Raw genomic sequence first — 21,831 nt, 5'->3', positions numbered from 1 at the left:
GAAGTGTTTGCTGCCTTGTCAGAGGTCTGAGAGGTGTCTGTCACCTTGCAAGAGGTCTGAGAGGTGCCACCTGCCATTCTCGAGCTCTGAGGTATGATCCAAGCCTTGCAAAATGCATATGCTTCTGGGCCTGAGGCTCTGTTTGCCTTTTTCTCTGGGCATGAGGTCCTGCTATCTCGAGTTGCCAGTCCTGCTGAGCTTGCCAAGGTACCAATACCTGTATCTGTTCCTTCTGAGTCGTGTGCCCAATCCGGGCTCTCTGCTAAGATGTGTGCCCAGTATGGGCTTCCTGCTAAGTCATGTGCACAGTCCAAGCCTCCCGCCAAGCCGTAGGTCGGATCCAGGCATCCTACCAAATCATGTGTCCAGTCCAGTGTCCTAAGGATGACTGCTGCCAGTCTTGTGATTTCAGTCACATCTGCCACCAGTCCAGTGGTTCTAATCTTGTCTGCCCAGGTCCAGAATTCAGTGACTCCTGCCCAGTTCCGTATCCAGGGAATGTCTGCCACTATTCCAGTGGTTATGGTCTCTGGACCTCATTCAGAGTCGATCGCTTGCTGGAAGCGATCGCTCTGAATGAGGGCGGCCACATACTTTTTTAAGTGCTGCCTTCTGGTCGATCGCTAGGCTGTGGGTTACCATCCACAGCTCTAGCGACCGACCAGGGTTATGGTCGCGATTGTCATCACCATCGCGACCAGTGGGGCTAACGACCAGAGCCTAAGGTTGGATCTGGGCTCTCGTAAGCCACAGGGAACTTCCTGCTCTGTTTGAGCAGGAAGTTCCCCACTGACATCATCAATGATGTCAGTGGGGCCGCCCCCAAACGGCAAGCGTTCCGACTGGAATGCCTCTGTTTGGCCGGGCACGCCCCTGGCCCGTCCAGCAAATGGGGCAAGCTGTCACTCAACATCGACAGCTCGTCCCATCTGCTACGAGACCCCTAGCAACGGAGTGCCCGTCGCTAGCCGGGTCTCTCGCATGCGCACGACGGAGCTGGCTCCATCGTGCGCATGCTCTGTGGGGACCATCGACCTGGTTGCGAGTGCATCGGCGCTTGCGACCGGGTCTGAATGAGACCCTCTGTTCCTATCTCCCATATCAAGGGGGCCATCTGCCTGCTGTCCTTCAGATTAAGTGCTCGGGGTTAAGCCTCCAGATTTCGATCTTGCACTGAATCATGCATTGATGTGCAAATTCTGCCAGATTGCATCTTTTACTTGTGCCATGTCCCCTCCGGTCTCCTTTTCTGGGTCTGCAGAGTTGGTACCATACCAATTCCACCTCAGAGTCGATTATGCCCCCTTATGTCACGCCTCTGATTCTGATGATAAATTCAATGATGACATAAAAAGTCATATAGTCATATTGCTTAAACATGTATCTTTCCCAGGAGGAAGTCTGACTCGTCTGAAATTTCCAAAGTGAAAAGCAAAAACAAGAAAAAGAAAAAAATTACCTTAAGGTGTCTGGAATCTGCCTTCCGGAGATGAGCATGATGTTAGAACTCTGGGCTCGATTCAGACCCGGTCGCTAGATGCGTACGCTCTTTCCCAGCATATGCAAATTTGGCTAAGTGACGGCATGGCAGGTGATCGCATGGCATGGCATAAGCATGCCCACTATGGCTTGCTGTGCGATCGCTTTGTGTATGCAGACATCCACCAGGCTGTCTTAAGACGCCCACTTGCACACGTCATCTCCAGGAAGTGTATGCAATCATCGATACATCGGGTACCATTGGAAGCGAACGCAGCGCTTGAGGTAGACTATACCCTACTGCAAGCACTACGAGCACTTCAGTGTGAAATACAAACAGATGATGTGTACAATAACGCTGCCTGCACGCCTCTGATCCAGCATTATTTCGGTCAGGCACGCCTGCATTTGCACCTCCACTCCCCCGTTTCTAGTGGCCAGACCCTATCACCACCCACAAACATCTTCTCCTGTCACTCACTCTGGTGGGCTGTCTATGCTCGACGAGCGAACACTTCCCGATCTATCACAGTGGTTTGAACACGAGCAGTGCAGTGAATACGCATGCACACAATGCGAACCATCGGCAGCTACGAGCGAATGCTACTTAGCGTCCGGGTCTGAATCGGGCCCCCTCTCTCTTCTGCTTTTCCATGTTCCCCAGCAGTATGATTCCCTACCACCAGGGGTCGCCAGGCCTCTGGTTATGTGAGATGCAGTGCTGGGCCTTACCAGATGTGCTGCTGTTTGGACTCTGGGCCTGATTCAGAGCCGCTGATAAGCGGCCGCTCGTTCGCTCAACTGCGCATGCGTATGGGTCGTAATGTGCATGCGCAAACCAGTAATTGCGGTCGGAAATCGTGTGCTCGTAAAACAACAAGGGGCTGCTAATTTGATTGACAGAATGTACCGTTTGTGGGTGGTAACAGGGGAAGGTGCTTGAGATCCGAACGCAGGCGTGCCTAACGGTCAAAACGGCATTTAATGGGAGTGCATAATTAGTAAAGGAGCGTCATCGACCATGTCACTTGGTTGTCTTTTAGCCTGAACTGCTCGCAGTGATTGCGGGAAGTAAATTCTACCACAAGCACTGCGAGCAGTTCAGATGAATTTCAATGTTCCCGATTAATCCAATAAATTGCGGAGATGACGTGTTATGCGAACGGCAAAGGGGCATCTTTACAAAATAGCGAGCGCATTTTTCAGACGCCCGCTCAGACATAGAGGCGTCATCACACCGCAAAGAGCGAGCACTCAATTTAAATATCCGGCCTCTTTTTAAGAACGACCGTCCGCAAATAGCGTCCAGATCTGAATCAGGCCCTCTGTTCTGTGCCCAGGAGCCGAATTCAATTAGAGCGGATCTGCAATACTTTTCCACCTCCCAGACTTTTCGGCTACATTTTTGTCTTTTGTAGGTGGAAAAGTATTGCGGCTGTGCGCGATGAACTCCGTATTCAATATGGAAGTACACGAAAATGGGACCCGGCGAAACTTGAACAGGCGGAAAGTACTGTCAGTTTTGGGGAAATCGACCTGACACCCCCCAAAAGATGCTCTGACATGGGGGTTAGCTATGGTACCCCCCGATTTGGCTTGCTGAAGGCATTTGGTGTTTTTAAACGGGCTCATGAGCTGCTAAATAGCGTTTTTCTATATGTGGTGCAGAATAGTATTCAGGAGTATTTTTTCCAGAAAATAAGTTATCCCAGCAAATTTGGGGTACTTGAAAATGGGGTTCAGCATATTTAAAAGTTGCTAAAGTTAAGTTGAAAAAATCGTGAAAAATCCACCTGCTACAAGCGCCTGCAATCAAAAAAACACTTGGGGCACACTTGGGGACCCCCCCAGAGTCAAGTTCGCTAGTTTTTAACTTTGTCCCCCAACATTTTTGCCCCCTAATTGAAAGTGATTTTTTGGGGTGTCCTTAAATGTTTTTTTTTTATTTTTGACGCAGTTTACCTTTGGGGGACTGTCTGAAGGCTGCACGGGGGTTCCCGCAACGTTGCACCCCAAAACCCCAATTCTGCACTTTTTTCTGCCTGCTAATCAAAGGCGAAACTATGTCACCTATCACATTGCATTGACTTCCCGTCTGGGCGGAAAAATCTTTCAAATTGAATACGGAGTAAAACCCAAACAGGCGAAAATTATGTCATCGGAGAAAAGATTTCGCCAAAAACACGTGAAAACAGCTTTTCGCTTCAAATTGAATACGGCCCTAAGTGTCAGATAATTAATAACTCAATTATCAGTATTGACTACAAGTGACAGCTGGCTACTTAGTCTGTATAAGCTCAGTAGTCATTGCTGGGTAATGAATGGGGTTTTTTTGTGCTCCTTTTCTGTTTACCAAGCTTAGTATAAGCATCTCATGTTTCATTCATGATTTCTGGACTCCTCTTGTACCTGTTTTGCTCTTTTGTACTCCAATGTTTCTGGACTTTGTTTTGCCCTGAAATCCTGTGTTCTATACCTTCTACACAAAGGAACTTCTGCCATTCATCAAGTTAACCTCCTGCTATTCAGTATTATTGTTTCTAGTCTTGTATTCCTATGAGCTCCTGTGGTCAAGTTTCATTGCCTTGCTTTGCGCATCCTACCTTTACCATCTCTATACAGTACCTGCACTTCCCTGTTATTGTATTTTGCCTAGAACAAATATCACTGCATTCATTGTGCTATGTACTGTATGTCCTGTGACTAATACCCCTTTTACACCAGAGCAAAAACCTGGGTTTTTGCTGGGTCTACCCGGGTCGCAGCTCAGTGTAAAAGGGTCCCTGAAAAATAACCCGGGTCAAGTGACCCAGCAATCCAACCCAGGGAGCTACCAGGGTTGGACCCAGGATGGACCCGGGTAATGGTGCAGTGTAAATGGTGTAACCCGGGTTATCTGACCTGGGTCATGCCTAAAATGAGCTGATTGGTGGTTGTGGAGCAGTCACCTCCCACTTTTTATGACCTCACAGGTTTAGCAGGGCAGACCTGAGTTCAGTGTGAACAGGGCTGACCTGGGAGTAACCCAGATTGAAGGTGCAGTGTAATACCTCTTTTCCACCAAAAACCCAGGTCCGACCTGGGTTTTTGGACATGGTTCCAACCCTGGTCAGACCCAGGTCAGACCCATTTACACTGCACCTTTGATCTGGGTTACTCCCAGGTCAGCCCTGTTCACACTGAACTCAGGTCTGCCCTGCTAAACCTGTGAGGTCATAAAAAGTGGGAGGTGAATGCTCCACAACCACCAATCCTCTCATTTTAGGCATGATCCAGGTCAGATAACCTGGGTTGCACCGTTTACACTGCACCATTACCTGGGTCCATCCTGGGTCCAACCCTGGTAGCTACCTGGGCTGGATTGCAGGGTCACTTGACCCAGGTTATTTTTCAGAGACCCTTTTACACTGAGCTGCGACCCGGGTAGACCCAGCAAAAACCCAGGTTTTTGCTCTGGTGTAAAAGGGGTATAAATGGGTCGGACCTGGGTGTTTGGTGGAAAAGAGGTATTATTGAGCAACTGCACTCAGGGGGTTCATAACATCACTTCTGGAAGCTCTAAGGGCTGATGCTTCATTGCCTACATATTCCTTCAATAAGCTCCTTTTTCTTATGACTGCATATAGGACCTGATCCTGTTACTATACTGATGTCAGACGTAGTTGAGCAATTGTTTTCTTACTGCGCATGCGTCTTAAGTCGCACTGCGCCTATGTCCCAATTATGATTGTTCAGAGTCACAGTAGCGATTTCTGATGCACACACGCAGAAGAGTACTGGAAATGAGCATTACTGGGTGTGACTGGGAGGTTTCTATTCAGACAGAGATGCATCTTATGGGTGTTTATGGGCGTGTTGCTGAAGTGGTTGTGTAAGGCGTACGCAGGCGATTAATCATTCACAATGGAGGCCATACTATGATGAGGATTCTAAACTTAACATTTGGGTGCTGAGGGGGAGAGCGGGTACTAATTACCCGGGCCCGGGCTTGCTAGAGAGGCCCGGTGGGGGCCCAGGTCCGGCACTGCACCCCCTCCCTCTTACGTCACAGCGCTGGGAGACTGCTCACAACAGCAGGGAACGATCATGCTGATTGCGCCCCCCCCATTGGCTGTGCGCCAGGCTGAGGGGCACACAGCACCGCCCCCCAGCGTGCAAATATTTGTTTTATTTTTTTTCTAAAGGGGCGTGTCCACACCTCCCACAATTAGGCCATGCCCCCTGTCACCTGGGCCCGGTGCGGCTGCAGGCGGCTCTGAGGGCTTGTAGTGGTATCAACATTAAGTTGCTGATGCGCCACCCGCAAAAGTATCACGCCCATAGTGTTAATAAGAACATGGGCCCCAATAAGCGCTGGAGCCAGCACAGAACAAAAAGTGATAGCTGCCGGGCCCGGCTCTCACAATGTGCACGTGCCATCATCGGACTGCGCATGTGTAAGTTACCGGAGAGGAATAATCCCTCTTCATAACACAGTAAGTTGCAAAAATGTTGCCTGGGCTACAATGTCTAATTTATCAAGTGTTTTTTCTATAAAAAAACCAGATAATAGACCTCAGAGAAATGGAGCAGCATAGTGATAAACTGATACAAGATTTATAGTACTGTACCTCCACACTAAGGGGTCAATTTACTAAGAATCGTGTCTTACCTGAGTTTGCCCAAGTTTCAACATGCTCAGCAACGCAGGAACACGGTAAAGTTTTGTCAGCTGAAAACACTCAAATTTATGGTCTAAAGTCATTTAGAAATGATCCCGCACAGGACTAAAATTAAGATATATTCAATTTCAAACCAACTTATCCTATAAATAAATAATTGAATAAAGTGTATTTTTAGAAGGTTGGTGATAGATTAGAATAGATATCCACAATTATATAGAATATTTAGCAAGAAGCTATAAAAGAGATTCCTTTCATGGGGCACTCTAGAAATATGTCATTGTAAAGATAGTTTATATTAAAATATAACCTTTATTTGTTATATTAAAAATATAATTTGAGTCTAATTTCTTGAACCCTTTTTATTTTTAATATAACAAATAAAGGTTATATTTTAACATAAATTATCTTTACAATTGCATATTTCAATAAATGAAAAATGAGTGCCCCGTAAAAAGAATGTCTTTTATAGCTTCTTGCTAAGTATTCTATATAGTTGTGAACACTCAAATTTACCAAGAATCGTGTTTTGCTGAATCGTGTTTTTTGATGTTGTATGAGATTTTGTTTTCTGCCCGTGTTCCCGGTGTCTGACTGCAACCAAACACCCTAACATGCAGCCTGCACAGATCAGTGAGATTCGTGCAGGCTGGTACTTGTATGTGCGTATCGTGTTAAAAATTTGGTGTAAAAGAGCAAATAAAACACAGTGGAATCCCCCCTCTCTAGCATATCCAACACCAGGCTTTTGGAGTCAGTCTTGGTGCAGGAAATATGGGGGACAAATGACATGAAGTTCCCCTATTTTTCAATGAACCAGCACCGGACTCTTGAGCCAGTCCTGTTTGAGGGAATATGCAAAAAAAATGTGTGGGGGTTCCCTGTATTTCTTTCAACCAGCAATGGGCTCTTACTAGCGGGGGTGTAAGTCCACAGTTAGAGGATCTGCTTCATGGGTTCCACAAGCCAAAGCATTCATAACCCCCAACTAGTCAGCCCAGGTCAGGGATCACTGGAGAGGTGGGGACCCCCCCAATAAAGGGTTCTCCCCTCTCCAGGGTACCCGAGGCTGGGGATGAAGCCTGAGGCTATCCCTTGCATCCCTGGCTGGTGGGTGCGGGGTTGACAGTGTTAAGGAATAGTTTCAAACTAAGATTGTTTTTTACAGGAGGACTATAGATCCCTGCAAGCCTACTCCACAGTACGGTACTTGTGGAACTACAAGTACCAACATCTGGGGCATTAAGGGCTTGCTATTGTCTCCAGCCCTCCTGTTAAGGAAAATTTTTCAAAAGGCATAAAGAGAATATTACTGGGCTAATTAGGGACAATATTCTGCAGAGCTTGTGATCTGTGAGTCTGTAATTAAACACAATGAATTTAGTATTCCATTCAGATAAATAATTCTATTATTTTATAATTTACTGTATAGTAAAGTCATTGCCATTGCTGAAATAAATTAGTTACTGGTGGATCATGTTTCTTTTGGATAGAGGGTGCAATCTGGTGTCTCGTTAGTGCAAAGTACTGTACAAAATCCCCACCAACTCAATACTAATTCAATGGTAGCAGGAAGGACTATACCAACAGTGGGGTGACCAGGGATGCCAGGGTACAAAATCCAGGGGGTGACACAGTTACTTCCCCATGCTCAACTGTTTGGGTGCCTGGAGAAGCTCATGTGGGGTCCCTGGAGTGGAATCTGGCCATCCTTCGGTCGCACGCAACTTCATACTCTTGGCCTTCTCCTTTTTTTAAGCACACTTTGATGTCATGTGCACTGGATGAAAGGGGGTCCCAGAGTGCAAAGGGAGCTTGCCCAGGGCACTGATAGAAAGTGAATAGACTTTTGAATTTTTGGTTTTGTTTGAGATTTTTTACTTTTATTAAATGTAATATTTCTCAAATGTTTGTTTCAGGTAAATGGTGTGTTAGTCAACCTTCCATTCAGGCTGCATGTGGACCAGGTTCAGATATTTGTGCATGGGTGGGATGCAGTCATTCTGACAAAATTTGGCCTTAAGGTGACGTTTGACTGGAATAGTCGCATCACTGTTACCCTTCCGCAGTCTTATGCCGGTGCTGTTTGTGGACTCTGTGGCAACTATAATGGTGACACACAAGATGACATGACGATGAAGAACGGCGAAATGTCAAAAACAGTTTCAGGTTTTGGAAATAGTTGGCGAAACATGAATAATTCTGAAGGGTGTAGAGAACAGGAATCTGTGTCTTGCCCATTGTTCACAACTTTGGAAAGCATGCAAAGGAAAAAACTATTTGGGTGTGGAATTATTCTAAACCGTAATGGCCCTTTCCGAGATTGTCATAGACTTGTAAACCCCGAATTCTACTTCCGAGACTGCCTGTCTGATTTTTGCTTTTATTTTGCACGCCAAGATGTGTACTGCAAAGTGATTGAAGCCTATTCTGTTGCTTGTCAAGAAGCAAATGGGACCGTATATAAATGGAGAGAAGATAATTTCTGTAGTAAGTACTGTAGTTGTTTCATGAGCCATTTGTGTTGATCATCCTGCCGTCATATGATAGGAAAGCCATATAAATCAAATAAACTCTACCATGGCTCAGTCTGAGTACCCAATAAAATAAAAGCACTATAGAATTTTTATTTCCATGTAACACATTTCTTCCTATTTCTTCTTAAAAAAATGATTTGGAGTGAAAAAAAAAATTCAGAGACATCAAAATCGGCACAGCCCATGCAAAAATAGTGCATTATTAAAGATATAGGCCCTGATTCAGAGCCGGACGCTCTGACCAGAGCGCTCGCTCTGAATCAGGGCCCACCTCCATAAATATGGAGCGTCCTCCTGGACGCTCGTATAGCTGTGGGTCACCACCCACAGCATATATGAGCGTGCAGGATGATGGTCGCGATGGTCTTGACCATCGCGACCGTCGCCACTGCGACCAGAAGCCTGCGGTTGAGTTTCTCAACCACAGGGCCAGGAGTGATGTTGGCTCTATCAGAGCCAAAATCACTCCCACTGACATCACTAGTGATGTCAGTGGGGTCGGCTTCTGACGGTAGGCGTTCCCTTGGGAACGCCTCCGTCTCGCAGGCACGCCCCCGGCACGCCCACCAAAGGGGGCGTGCTGTCAATCAACATCGACAGCACGCCCCCTTTGATCAGACACAACGAGTGAAGGAAAGTCCTTCGCTCGTCGCGTCTCGCGCATGCGCACGACGGAGCTCCCTCCGTCGTGCGCATGCGCAGTGCACACCATCGACCCACTTGCGAGCGGACAGCCGCTCGCGAGTGGGTCTGAATCAGGCCCATATTTCCTAAACGCCAGATTGAGAATTTCCTGGCATCTACAAGCTACAATCATATTAGAAATATAGACCGAGAAATAATATATTTTTGCAAAGATGCATCTACTTAGACACCAAGATGATAATCACAATATGGATTTTCATTGGACACCTCTGAGTTTTAGTCTATATAATATAACCTGTAAATAACAAGGCTACTGACGGTTTAATAGTGAGCTAGTGGCTATGCATGTTGTAAGTGGCATACCCCATAACTAGTGGCACTAAAGGCATGGCCGGCCGCACAATATTGGGGGCATGGCTGTGCATCTTTAGCAGGCATTAGCCTACAGGGGACCCCAACACTATCGGCAACCCCTGTATATCGGCTAACCTAACTGAGTAAAAATTAGAATCATATCTTCACACAAATGGAAGAAACAATTTTTTTGCACAAAACTGTATCAAATATTAACACAGTGTTACTTTATAGTTTCCTTTTATTTTGTAAAAATAATTTATTCATTTGGTTAGATATAGGCCTGGAACCAGATCTAGTATTAATCAATAAGAGTTCGACCTTCATTGTACATAATATCAATAATTACACCTCAGGTGTAACAAACTGAATTTACAGACTAATAATAATAATAATTATTATTATTATTACTGTTATTATATTATTTTAATATGTTGCTTTTTTTTCTTCCCTGAAGAGGCCTGGTGCCCAGAAAACAGTTACTACACGCTGTGTTCTGCGGGATGTGACAAGACCTGTAGCCAGATAAGATCCCCATGTCGGTGTGATGTTGGCTGTAGAGAGGGCTGCGTTTGTAAAGATGGCTTCCTCCTTGATGGCGACCGATGTGTTCCGGTGTCTCAGTGTGGCTGTGTCCACCGTGGTATTTATTACAAAACCAATGAGATATTCTACCCCACATCGCAGTGTGACAAGAAATGTATGTGCCATCCTGGAGGCTTGGTGAAGTGTTCTCCATCTGCCTGCATTGCTCGTGAAGCCTGCAACATACACAATGGAGTCAGAAAATGCCACCCAACCGAGCTGACCATGTGCTCAGTGCTGGGGCTCTCTCACTTTCACACATTCGATGGATTCATCTACGATTTCCAAGGCGACTGCACTTATGTAGTTACTAAAACCTGCAGCCAGGAGAACACTCTGTCAGCCAATTTCTCTGTCTATGTGTCAGCCAGCGCTCCGAAGACTGTCACAGTTTTTGTAGAAGACACTAAGATAGTCATAACCGAAAGAAAACCAGGGGCAATCCAGGTAAAGGAACGTTAATAATAATAATACAGGTATATATAATGTAACCTATTCTTCCAACAAGTTCTTTCCAAGTGACTTTTTCATTTCAATGCAGAGGTACAGAATGTCCAGCCGCCAGATGGAGTGTGACCAGCCCATGTCGGGCATACAGGAGAAGAGTGCAGGGACGGCAGCATTAAGCCATAGGGCCATATTCAATATGGGGCAAACAGTCCATCGCTGTGGGGACCACGCCGATGACATCATTTTCGCCTGTTTCAATGATCCCCGTATTCAATTTCAAAGACTTTTAGCCGGGACGAAAAGTCTTTGTTAAAAAACGAGGAAACGTTTTCACCATGTAATAAATGGCAAAAAAAGTGCAGAATTGGGGTTTTGGGGTGCAGAATAAAAAAAAATTACCTGCAGCCTTTTTAATGTCCCCTAAAAGTAATCTGTGTAAAAAAAAAAAAATCCTCAGGACACCCCCAAAAAAATTTACTTTAATTTTGGGGGCCAAAAAAGAATATATTGGGGTACAAAGTTTTAAACTAGCAAAATTGATTCAGGGGGGTTCCCGTGTATGCATCAGGTGTTTTCTAGAATGCGGCTGGTAGCGGCAGGTGCATTTTTTGAAGAATTTAAAAAAATAACTTTAGGGACTTAAAAATATGCTTGTACCCATTTTCATGTACCCCAAATTTGATGGGACTAGTTATTTTACCCCCCCAAAAAAACCTAAGTGCTTTTCTTCACCACTTCTTCTATAGCCGCATTTATGCACCTGCTGCGGCTATCAAAACCCGCGACTGCCTTCGGCAGGACAAATCTGGGGTACCCATAGTGAACCCCCATGTCAGGACATCTTTTGGGGGTTGGCAGCATGATTTTTCCAAAAACTGACAGGACTTTTCGCTACTTACCTTTCTGCCGGGTCCCGTTTTCACCAGATCTTAATTGAATACGGGGATAAGCGGGCACACGCCCGATACTTTATCCCCTTCTAAAACGGTGATGATGGCGAAAAGTCAGACCTCAGACTTTTTGCCTCAAATTGAATATGGCCCGTAGACTCCTCCAGAAAAGCCATCTTGTAGTATCATCCTCTGTATCTTCTCTTATTTCCTGTTACAGCATATGTTTGTCTCTATTTGTCCTCAACACATACTGGCCCTCATTCAGAGGCGCTCGCAAAATGTAAGCGGTCGCTCTGAATGTGGGCGGCCACTTGTGTTTTGAAGTGCGGCCTGCTGGTCGCTAGCTAAGCTGTGGGTTACCACCCACAGCTTTAGTGACCGACCAGGTTGATGGTCGCGATGGTCAAGACCATCGCGACCATCGGGGCTTGCGATGAGACCCTAAGGTTGGGTCTCGGCAACCGCAAGCCCCAGGGAGCTTCCTGCTCTGATCGAGCAGGGAGTTCCCCACTGACATCACTGCTGTCAGTGCGGCCACTGCGCGTGCGCAGGGCCTAAACATCGACCCGCTTGCGAGCGCTCAGCGCTTTATAGCGGGTCTGAATAAGGTCCACTGTACCTTCCCCAGTCATTATTTCTCATCTTTTATTGTTCCATTGTCTTAAGTCTCTCTGTCTCCTCTGCCTGCTGTAATCATGTATGTCCCCCTTATTCTTCATCATACATATTTGCTTCAGCCCATCATTTTTATATATATCCCGCCTTCCTCTGTATCCCCCGTCACCCTGAACTACAGTTTAGTGCTAGTATTGTGGTGCAGCCACTGCCCTTTGTGAGTAACACTGTGTATGAGGCACTGTGACATGCGGGCCAGGGGTAAGGTGCCCATACACGGTGTGATATAGCAGCCGATATGATGGATTGGTACAATATAGCTGCTATATTGCACCATGTGTGGGCATGATATCGGCCAGTGCGCGCTCCCATGGGGTCGTACATCGCACCCCCAGATCTAACTGCTGGTTCACTTGATCTGAGGATGCCATGTACAGGTTGAGTCTCCCATATCCAAAATGCTCGGGACCAGGGGTATTTTGGATATCGGATTATTCCGTATTTTGGAATATTTGCATACCATAATGAGATATCTTGGGTATAGGACCCACAACTAAACACAGAATGCATTTATGTTCTATATACACCTTATACACACAGCCTGCAGGTCATTTTATACAATATTTTTTATAATTTTGAGCATCAAAAAAAGTTTGTGTACATACATGAAATTCATTTATGTTTCATATACACCTTATACACACAGCCTGAAGGTTATTGTATACTGTATTTTAATGAATTTGTGCTTTAAAACAAGTTTGTGTACATTGAACCATCAGAAAGCAAAGGTTTCACATTCTCAGTCATACTAAAAATATCCCGTAATTCGGAATATTCCGTATTTCGGAATATTTGGATATGGGAGACTCAACCGTGTACTATCCCATGCAGCGCTATGTGGGTTATTTCATAAATATTATTATATTTGTACAGTATGGGGTACTTTTTGTCAGCACCATAAGGGTCAGTTATTTTTATTGCTTCACATGGATGTATAACAATAACCAGCATAGCGTTGCCACATCTACCTATGGGACAGAAAACAGAGGCAGCCTCGTACATATACACACAGTGATGCCTGAGCCAATAGAGTAGGGGTGGGCAATAAGCGGCCCCCCAGCTGTTTTAGAACTGCAAATCCCAGCATGCCCTGTCACAGTTTTGCTATTTGACAATGCTAAGACTGTTGCAAGGCATGCTGGGATTTATAGTTTAGCAGCAGCTGGAGGGCTGCTTATTGCCCACCCCTGCAATAGAGGCTTCTGTGCACTTGTGGGTTTACAGAACATGGGATATATGCAGTCATAATAAGAGAATCACAAACCTTCTAAAGAGGACTAATGGAGATGTTGTCCATAGCAACAAACAGCTTCTACCTATCATTTTATAGAATCTACATGATATCTCGTAGCTGATTGGTTACTGTGGGCAACGTCTCCACTTGCCCCCTTTAGAAAGGTTGATACATCTGCAGTGTCTTACAGGGTTGGGTACAGGGTGCCAGCAGTCTGGATCCCGGCAGTCAGAATCGCAACAGAAAGAGGTAAGTATACTCTCCTTCCCCTACCCCTAATCCTCCCTCCATCGCAGCCTAAACCTAACCCTCCCCCCTCAGTAAATAACCAAAATCATCCCACCTAGTGCCTAACCCTCCATCCCCACAGTCTAAATCTAACCCTCCCCCTCAGTACCTAAACCTAACCCTCTCCCCTTAGTACCTTACCCTCCCTCCCCCACAGTCTAAATCTAACCCTCCCCCTTAGTGCCTAAACCTAACACTCTCCCCTACTACCTAACCCTAACTCTCTCCCTCAGTGCCTAAACCTAACGCTCCCCCCCTAGTGAATAACTCCTAACTCTCCCCCGCAGTGCCTAAAAATAATCTCCCCCCTAGTGCCTAACCCTCCCTCCCCCACAGTCTAAATCTAACCCTCCCCCTTAGTGCCTAAACCTAACACTCTCCCCTACTACCTAACCCTAACTCTCTCCCTCAGTGCCTAAACCTAACGCTCCCCCCCTAGTGCCTAACTCCTAACTCTCGCCCGCAGTGCCTAAAAATAATCTCCCCCCTAGTGCCTAACCCTCCCTCCCCCACAGTCTAAATCTAACCCTCCCCCTGAGTGCCTAAACCTAAGACTCTCACCTACCTAACCCTAACCCCGAACTCTCCCCCTCAGTGCCTAAACCTAACGCTTTCCCCCTAATGCCTAACAGCAAGCGGAGGAGACAAGAGGGGGAGGATGGGGGTGGATAAAGTAGGGGATTATGGGGACACTGAATAAGGGGGCTGATTGAAGAAAGGGTGTTCATGCTGTGGATGAGGTAATAAGTGAGATGAAAACTGTACTGGAAGCTGTGTGATGTAGAGACAGTGTAGATAAAATTTGTTAAATGTATAAAAATACAGGTAAAAGAACAGTGCTGCTAATTTATGAGCGCGGTAGAGAATGCACTCTCTGACCTTTTATCAAGCTATCAAGGAGATGGAACGCGGATACCAGGGTAGTTGGAACATCAACATGATTGCCGACTACTGTTGGATGCCGCACAGAGAAGAGCCGCAAGCTGTCTACAAGACAAAAAGGACCAAAAGCTTTGATGGCAAAAGGAAAAGGCAGTATAAGGACTTGTAAACGTGAATAAAACTATCTTTAATGTTTTGTACAATGTCAGAATGGATTTCCATCAATAATGTGCATAAAATTCTTAAAAATTTTTTTTTACAAATAAATATGTTCCAACCAGAATACATATTATTATGCTACAGTATTTCCCCGTATTTTCACATTCACTTTGTGAAAAAAACCTTGTATTGATAGAGAAATTTGGTGGTCATATTTGAAATCAGCATGCCAAAAGCCATAAGAATCTGTCATCAAATTGCAGGACAGTTTTCAATTACCCCAATTTTGCAGGCCTGTGTTATAATTACTTTAGATTTAAAGTAAAATAGGTTATGAACTGTTTCAATTTTAAATAGAGACTTTTTTGGAATGAAGAAAGGCATATACTGTATACTGTAGATCCACATTCAGGTGCCAGGATCAAATAGTGCATAATTGTCCCTGGACAAGCCATGATGCGATACACGGGGGTGAATAGAGTTTTTTTTTAATGCAGCTAAATTACCACCTGCTTTTAATTAAATGCTGAACACAAATACCAGGCTGCATTATTTTTGTAGATAAGTGGTTCGGTTTTCCTGAAATATGAACACACCCAAACTTAGGGGTTTTGAGTGGAATCGAGTCCCAGTTCTAAAATCACTTTGGGGTTCTGAGTTGAACCAAGTGCCGGTTCGGTTCTGTAGTCAGTTCGGAACTTGGATTTAAAAGCTGAACTCAGGTTTTGGAGTGCATGTAAACAGGTCCAAGTACATGATGTCAGATTTTAATGATTTTTTTAATTACATTTTTGTAATTTTTTTTTGTTATCGATTTTTAAGGAATCCAAAACCGAATGCGAACCAAAACACTTTATGGTGGTTTTGAAAAACAAAAACATCTCTCAATTATTTTTACACTGCATTTTAGAGTTGAGCTTGGACATGCCCCCGAATTTCCATCTCTAAAGGTGTCTGCACATTTTAAATTGACTCTCCCCTTCACTTAGCATAACATAGTTTTGCCTAGAGATGTGTGGTTTGGTTCTCCAGAAATCCGAATCCACACGAATTTCGTGAATCCGAGTAAATCTGAGTCGCAGTTCTGATCTCCAGAGGAGATTTGGGTAAATCCGGATAGTTCTGATCTTTTTGTGGTTCGGAATTTGGAATTTAAATCCGAATTTCAGGTTTTGGATTGCATAAATTACATGATTTTAGCTATTTTTTAAACTTTTTATCTATTTTTTTGTTTTTAAATCCAGATCCAAAACCAAAACATCTGAGGTTGGTTTTGCAAGACAGTTCCAACACCAAAACATGGAGGTCGACGCACATCCCTAGTTTTGTCTAGTGTAATATGAAATGTACCTTGTCATATAATATTAAGAAAGTTAAACATTTAATAAAAAGAAAATATTTTCCAGCTAAGAAATCCATTCAAGCTCCTTTCTGAAGCCAGATAATTTATCATAGAGGGCTGGTGACATCACTGTTGCATTGATTGTAGGCCCATTGCAGTAATATGTTGACCTGAATTGTCTCCTTGATCACTACAAAAGCAGGAGATGATAAAAATGACATTAACAATAACATAATTCTTTCTTGCAGGTGGATGATGTTCCATTTAACCTGCCGATCCACCTGAGAGACAAAGACATTTGGGTTTACCAGAACGGCTTCAGAGTAGTGCTGAGCGCCAGATTTGGACTTGAAGTGACCTATGATTTGAACTCTCAGGTCATCGTAAACATTTCCAATGATTTTCATGGGAAGGTTTGTGGCCTGTGTGGAAATTACAATGCTGACCCTACAGATGATTTCCAGCTTCCCGACGGATCGCATCAGACCAATGTAACCGTATTTGGTGATGCCTGGAAGGACTGCACGCTGGGAACGTGTCCGAATAAATGTTTAAGTAATGATTGCTCAAGATGTGGGCAAAAAAAATTGTACGAACAAACAAACTTCTGTGGTATGCTACTTGTCAAAGGAGGGGTATTTAGTGCTTGCCACGATCATGTCAACCCCAAGGAGTACTTTGACAACTGTGTGACTGAAGTCTGCCGAGTTAAAGGAGACCAGAAAGTCTTGTGCAACAGTTTTCAGAATTATGTGACTATTTGCAAAAGCGTGGGTGTGACCGGGATCCAATGGAGGAGCCCCATATATTGCAGTGAGTTGGGGTAATTGCTGGGCACTTGAACCATGTGTGCTAAACAACATACAGTATACACATAAAAGTGTAAGGACATATTTCTGTTCCAATATATATATATATATATATATATATATATATATAAATATGCACACACACACTATATATATATATATATATATATATATATATATATGTATATATATATATATATATATATATATATATATATATATATACAATTTGTGCTATTCTGACATATATTATCAGAGTACTGTATATTGTCAGAGTACTGTATCACTACTTCATTCAGATCCACCACTCTTCCTAATGATCATAGCCAGCAACAAAAACTAGGAAGGTGCTGATAGAGTAGTAGCTCTTTAATGAATGGATGTCATATCCTAATCTGCAGACTTTTTACTTATCTGAAACTTTTAGACCACCAAGAGTACGATCTTTAACATAAACTGCTCTGTTAATGGTTTTGAATCTTTTATTGGTTCCTTCTTGTAGTAGACCAGTGTTGGCTAACCTTGACACTCCAGCTGTTGTGGAACTATATATCCCAGCATGCCCTGCCACAGTTTTAGCATACCCTAATAGCAAAACTGTAGCAGTGCATGCTGGGTTATGTAGTTCCATAACAGCTGGAGTGTCAAGGTTAGCCAACACTGTAGTAGACCCACACAAGAAAGACACCCACAGATACAGTACAGGCAAAAGGCCCACAATAGTGTTAAGAGATACATTGGTTTATTGCTTTCAACCTTAAACAACCTTCTTAACTTAACTAATAAATAACGACACAGACACAAAACAGCTTGGCTAAAAAGGTCACAGCTTTTTATTAATAATTAATTAATTAATTAACCTAACCAAGGTGGCAAGAGACGCTGCAAGCTCAGTTCTAGCTTTTGAAATACGAATGACTCGAGGGACGACTAAAACGACCCTCCTATAGACGCACTTACGATGTGAGGGTCTCGCTTCCCTCCTGGGCCAATCCAATACGCTTCCGAACAAAAAGCGCTCGGGTCCCCTCGCACAGAAAAGGACAAATTCGCCACGCACATCGAGGGCAAGTGCCCCCACAACGTTTTCTTGCCCCACATAAAGCCACTGAGCTGCAGCGAACTCCCGCCAAGCCAGACAACAAAGGAAGACTGGTCCGCCACCAAAGAAAAGCTAATCTAGAAAGGATAGCAAATCTTTGATAAAAAGCCCAAGGCCAAGAGCATTTAGATGCACAACATCCGGGCGAAAAAATCGATCCAAATCACCAGTCAAAAAGCTGTGACGCACTACCACACCACCCAAGGAAAGTACATGCCGATCCTCCACCACATTGACCTTCTTTCTCGCTCTGTCCAAAGCAGCATGTTTGCGAGTGCCCCTCCAAGTTAAACGAGGAACCATCTCTGATCAAACTATTAGAACTTCTGGCCAATGCATTCGCACCTCCTCCAACAGACCACGTAGACGCATGATCAATTCGACACCCTTCAGATGACCACCAACATGCAACACCAACCACTCCGGCACCCCCCAGGAAATCGATGAGATCAACAAATCTAGAACAGCTGCCACACGCAAACCTCTCACACCAATCCAACGAACTTACCGTCCACCAAGCAACAAACTAGCACGCTTAGCCAGCCCATGTTTCTCTGCCCAGAAAACATAGGAATGACCCACAAACCAGACCTGTCCATCTTCCCTTGGAGGTGCTGAAAAGAAAAAACAAGCCTAACCATGAGATTCTGTAGAAAACCACCACCACGATGCGACTTAAAGGAAAAGAACATGGCAACTAACTAGCAGGGATGCATAAAAAGGGGAAACAAAGAACCCGAGTGAAGAAGAAAAACTAAAAAACCCAACCAGTGAACCAAAGTGGGCCAGATCATGGCTCCTTCACACCCCCAATTGTTGAACACTAGCCGTTCAACAACTGGCAGATAAACAACGTTTTCGGGTTAGCAAGGTGCGCACTATAACTTATTGCAGAGCACATAGGACTTATAAGCCGCTGGCTTCCATCTACCTACAATTTGAATGGCAGAGGGAGAAGCCCCTGCCAAAGCCGCACAAGTAGCCACACCTATGCGAAAAGAATGTGTCCCAAATGCTGAGACCTCCAAACCCAACTCCTTTAAGGCATGTCTAAAAATAGCAGTGAACTGAAACTTAGTGAGGAGTGTGCGATCAGCGAGCACCAGCCACTGCGACCCCCCAGGTGGGCGCACACCCATGTAGGAGGACGCCAACTTAACTGGGCACACTAAAAGGTCTTCCTGCCGATGCAAGGTCACTCATCTACCTCTCCCCATCTGATCCGTCTTAGAGAATCTCAATTTACATAAAACAGCAGAATCCCTAAACACAATATCAGATATCATAAGGCCGGCGGAAACTGACTTCTTACTAGCTGCCACTAATTCTCCCACTCGGAAAGCACCGTTAAATGCAGCAGCAAACACCGAGCTAAAAAGAGCAACCTCAAGTTAATCCGAAGTCACCTTCTCCAGGACTGACAGTAGAGACTGGAGCAGCTGCCTGTCCACTGGCCGACGTGAGTCTGCGCGAGCGGGGAACTCCTTCGCCCAAAATTTTAGAGCTTTAGTTAGCATAAATGATTTGGTGGGGTGAAAAAGACCCCTGATTTTGCAAAAGAATGAGATCCCCGCAAGCGCCGCAACCACAGAGGCCTTGGACCTAACCGAAATCAATTCCTGAGCAGACTTACCTTCCATGGCAGGCTGGGCGCAATAAGCTCGCCAGTCCTGCCAGGCTGCCGAGTGTGTTCTGAGGGTCGCCGGGGCAAGTGAATACCGAGCTAAGCCCTCTAAGCCGGCCTGATAATCTGCCATACAAACGGGGGCAAATAAAACCCACAGGGGAAGCAAAAGGAGCAAGGGAGCAAGAACATGCAAACTGAAAACAGGACAATGTGTCAGCAATCTCATTAACTACCCCAGGGACATGGCATGCCGTGAAACTGATATTCGACTCCAAGCAATTCAACAGCAAATGATGCAATAGGCGCAACACAAAAGGGGAAGCTGCTCTCTGTTTGTTAATGGCGTGCACTACTCCCAGATTATCACACCTAAATTTAACATGCTGGTTACTCAAACGCTCATGCCAGTGTTCAACAGCAACCACGATTGGAAAAAGTTCCAAAAGTAATAAGTTGCTGGTGAGGCCCTCGTCGTGCCATTCTGTTGACCACGGAGCGGCACACCAGTCCCCCTCAAAATAAGCCCCGAAGCCAGATGACCCCGCAGCATCAGTGAAAAGCTGGAGCGTCTTATTGGCAACGGGGGGCGAAGGCCAAATGCATTCGCCATTGAATTGAACCAAAAATCTGGCCCAAACCCGGAGATCATCTTTTATCTTCGATGAAAGACGGATATAGTGATGAGGCTAGAAGGCCCCCGCAGTGGCTCTTTCTAGTTTCCTACAAAAAACCCTGCCCATTGGAATAACCCGGCAGGCAAAATTAAAGGATCCTAACAGTGATTGGACTGCGCGTAACCTCACCTTATCAGACGCCAAACAACTTGCCACCATATCTAGCAATTTAATTACTTTGTCCTGGGGCAGATGACAACAACCAGCTAATGTGTCAATCTCAATAGCCAAATAAGACAAGCGGGAAGTGAGACCTTCAGTTTTATCCAATGCTACTGGAACCCTTAAAATCCGAAAGAGCGCTTGCGCAGAAAAGAGGAGGTCTGCGCAGACGTCACTCCCTCCTGGTCCTATAAAGAGAAAATTATCCAAATAATGTGCCACGCCATCCTGACCTGTACCGGCCTGAATGCACCAGTGCAAAAAGGAGCTGAATTTCTCAAAGTAGGAACAGGAAACTGCGCAACTGATTGGCAAACACTTATCCACAAAATAACCAGTGTGCAAACGAAAGCCCATGTAACGCATGGCCTCTGGATGCAGTGGCAGCAAACAAAAAGCCGACTCAATGTCAAGCATCGCCAGCAATGCACCACATCCAAAAAGACAAACGAGGCCTAAAGCCACATCAAACGACTGATATACCACTCTGCAAGCTGATGCCAGAATGGCATCATTGACAGAAGCCCCTGCAGGGTAGGATAAATGTTGGATCAGGCGAAACTTGCCCGAAACCTTCTTGGGGACCACGCCTACCGGGGAAATGCAGAGGTCCTGCAAAGGAGGGACAGGGAAAGGACCCTCCATCCTCCCCAACAGGACCTCGGCCTTGACTTTTGCCATCAAAACATCCACAAGGTCTCTGGCTGACAGCAAGTTACGCGGGGCGCAAACAAACAATGCGGGTCGCAATGGGCAAACGAAAACCCATCGAAAAACCTTCTAACAAAAATTTAGCATCCCCGCACAAGGGGTACCACCCTAACCACCGGGAAAATGCCTCCAGGTAAATAGGGGATCTAGCTTTAGCTAGCATTCTTTGTGCCCTCGGGACGTTCGGATACTGCACCGCCCGATCCCTGTCAGCAATCCTTGCCGAGTGCTCGCCACCACAGAGATGACAGGAGTGACGAAAACAACAGGTAGCGCCAGGCGTGCACCTTGCGTCATTAAAGGCAAAACATTTGCCTCTCGCCAAAACCGACACACCCGACCTCAGAGATGCCGGGAACCTGCGGGGCTGAGCCACGTCCAAGGGGGGCCGACGGTTTTGTGAAACCTCCAACCATACTTCAAAATCTTTTACACCAAATGGTAGAACACGTCTACCCTTGTGTTTTCTACGAAATTGCACATTGTAATCGTGCCATGCCACACCCCTGGAATGGACAAACATGTCATGCAACAAAAAAATGTATTTCAGAATGTTAACATG

The 21,831-nt window shown here is 45.2% G+C and overlaps 1 protein-coding gene across 1 annotated transcript; it reads left to right on the top strand.

Moving 5' to 3' along the window:
• The first annotated feature begins 93 nt into the window (after window positions 1-93).
• LOC148453849 (IgGFc-binding protein-like) lies at window positions 94-18,469 on the top strand. Its single transcript, XM_088461615.1, has 5 exons — window positions 94-207; window positions 8,060-8,630; window positions 10,134-10,708; window positions 16,433-16,954; window positions 18,356-18,469. Exons 1-5 carry the CDS (start codon window positions 94-96, stop codon window positions 18,467-18,469), a joined length of 1,896 nt encoding a protein of 631 aa, XP_088317741.1.
• Window positions 18,470-21,831: the final 3,362 nt, after the last annotated feature.

The sequence above is a fragment of the Taudactylus pleione genome, unplaced genomic scaffold (assembly GCF_031769625.1).
Source record: "Taudactylus pleione unplaced genomic scaffold, aTauple2 ptg001080l, whole genome shotgun sequence".
Classification (NCBI taxonomy): Eukaryota; Metazoa; Chordata; class Amphibia; order Anura; family Myobatrachidae; genus Taudactylus; species Taudactylus pleione.
This window is presented reverse-complemented; position numbering and strand designations above follow the sequence as displayed.

Excerpts from the sequence above, each read along its gene's own strand:
- LOC148453849 (XM_088461615.1), top strand. The coding sequence starts at position 94 with ATGATCCAAGCCTTGCAAAATGCATATGCTTCTGGGCCTGAGGCTCTG. Across the intron at positions 8,631-10,133 it reads GAGAGAAGATAATTTCTGTA|AGGCCTGGTGCCCAGAAAAC; the intron begins GTAAGTACTGTA and ends TCTTCCCTGAAG. Across the intron at positions 16,955-18,355 it reads ATGTGACTATTTGCAAAAGC|CAGCATGTTTGCGAGTGCCC; the intron begins GTGGGTGTGACC and ends CTCTGTCCAAAG.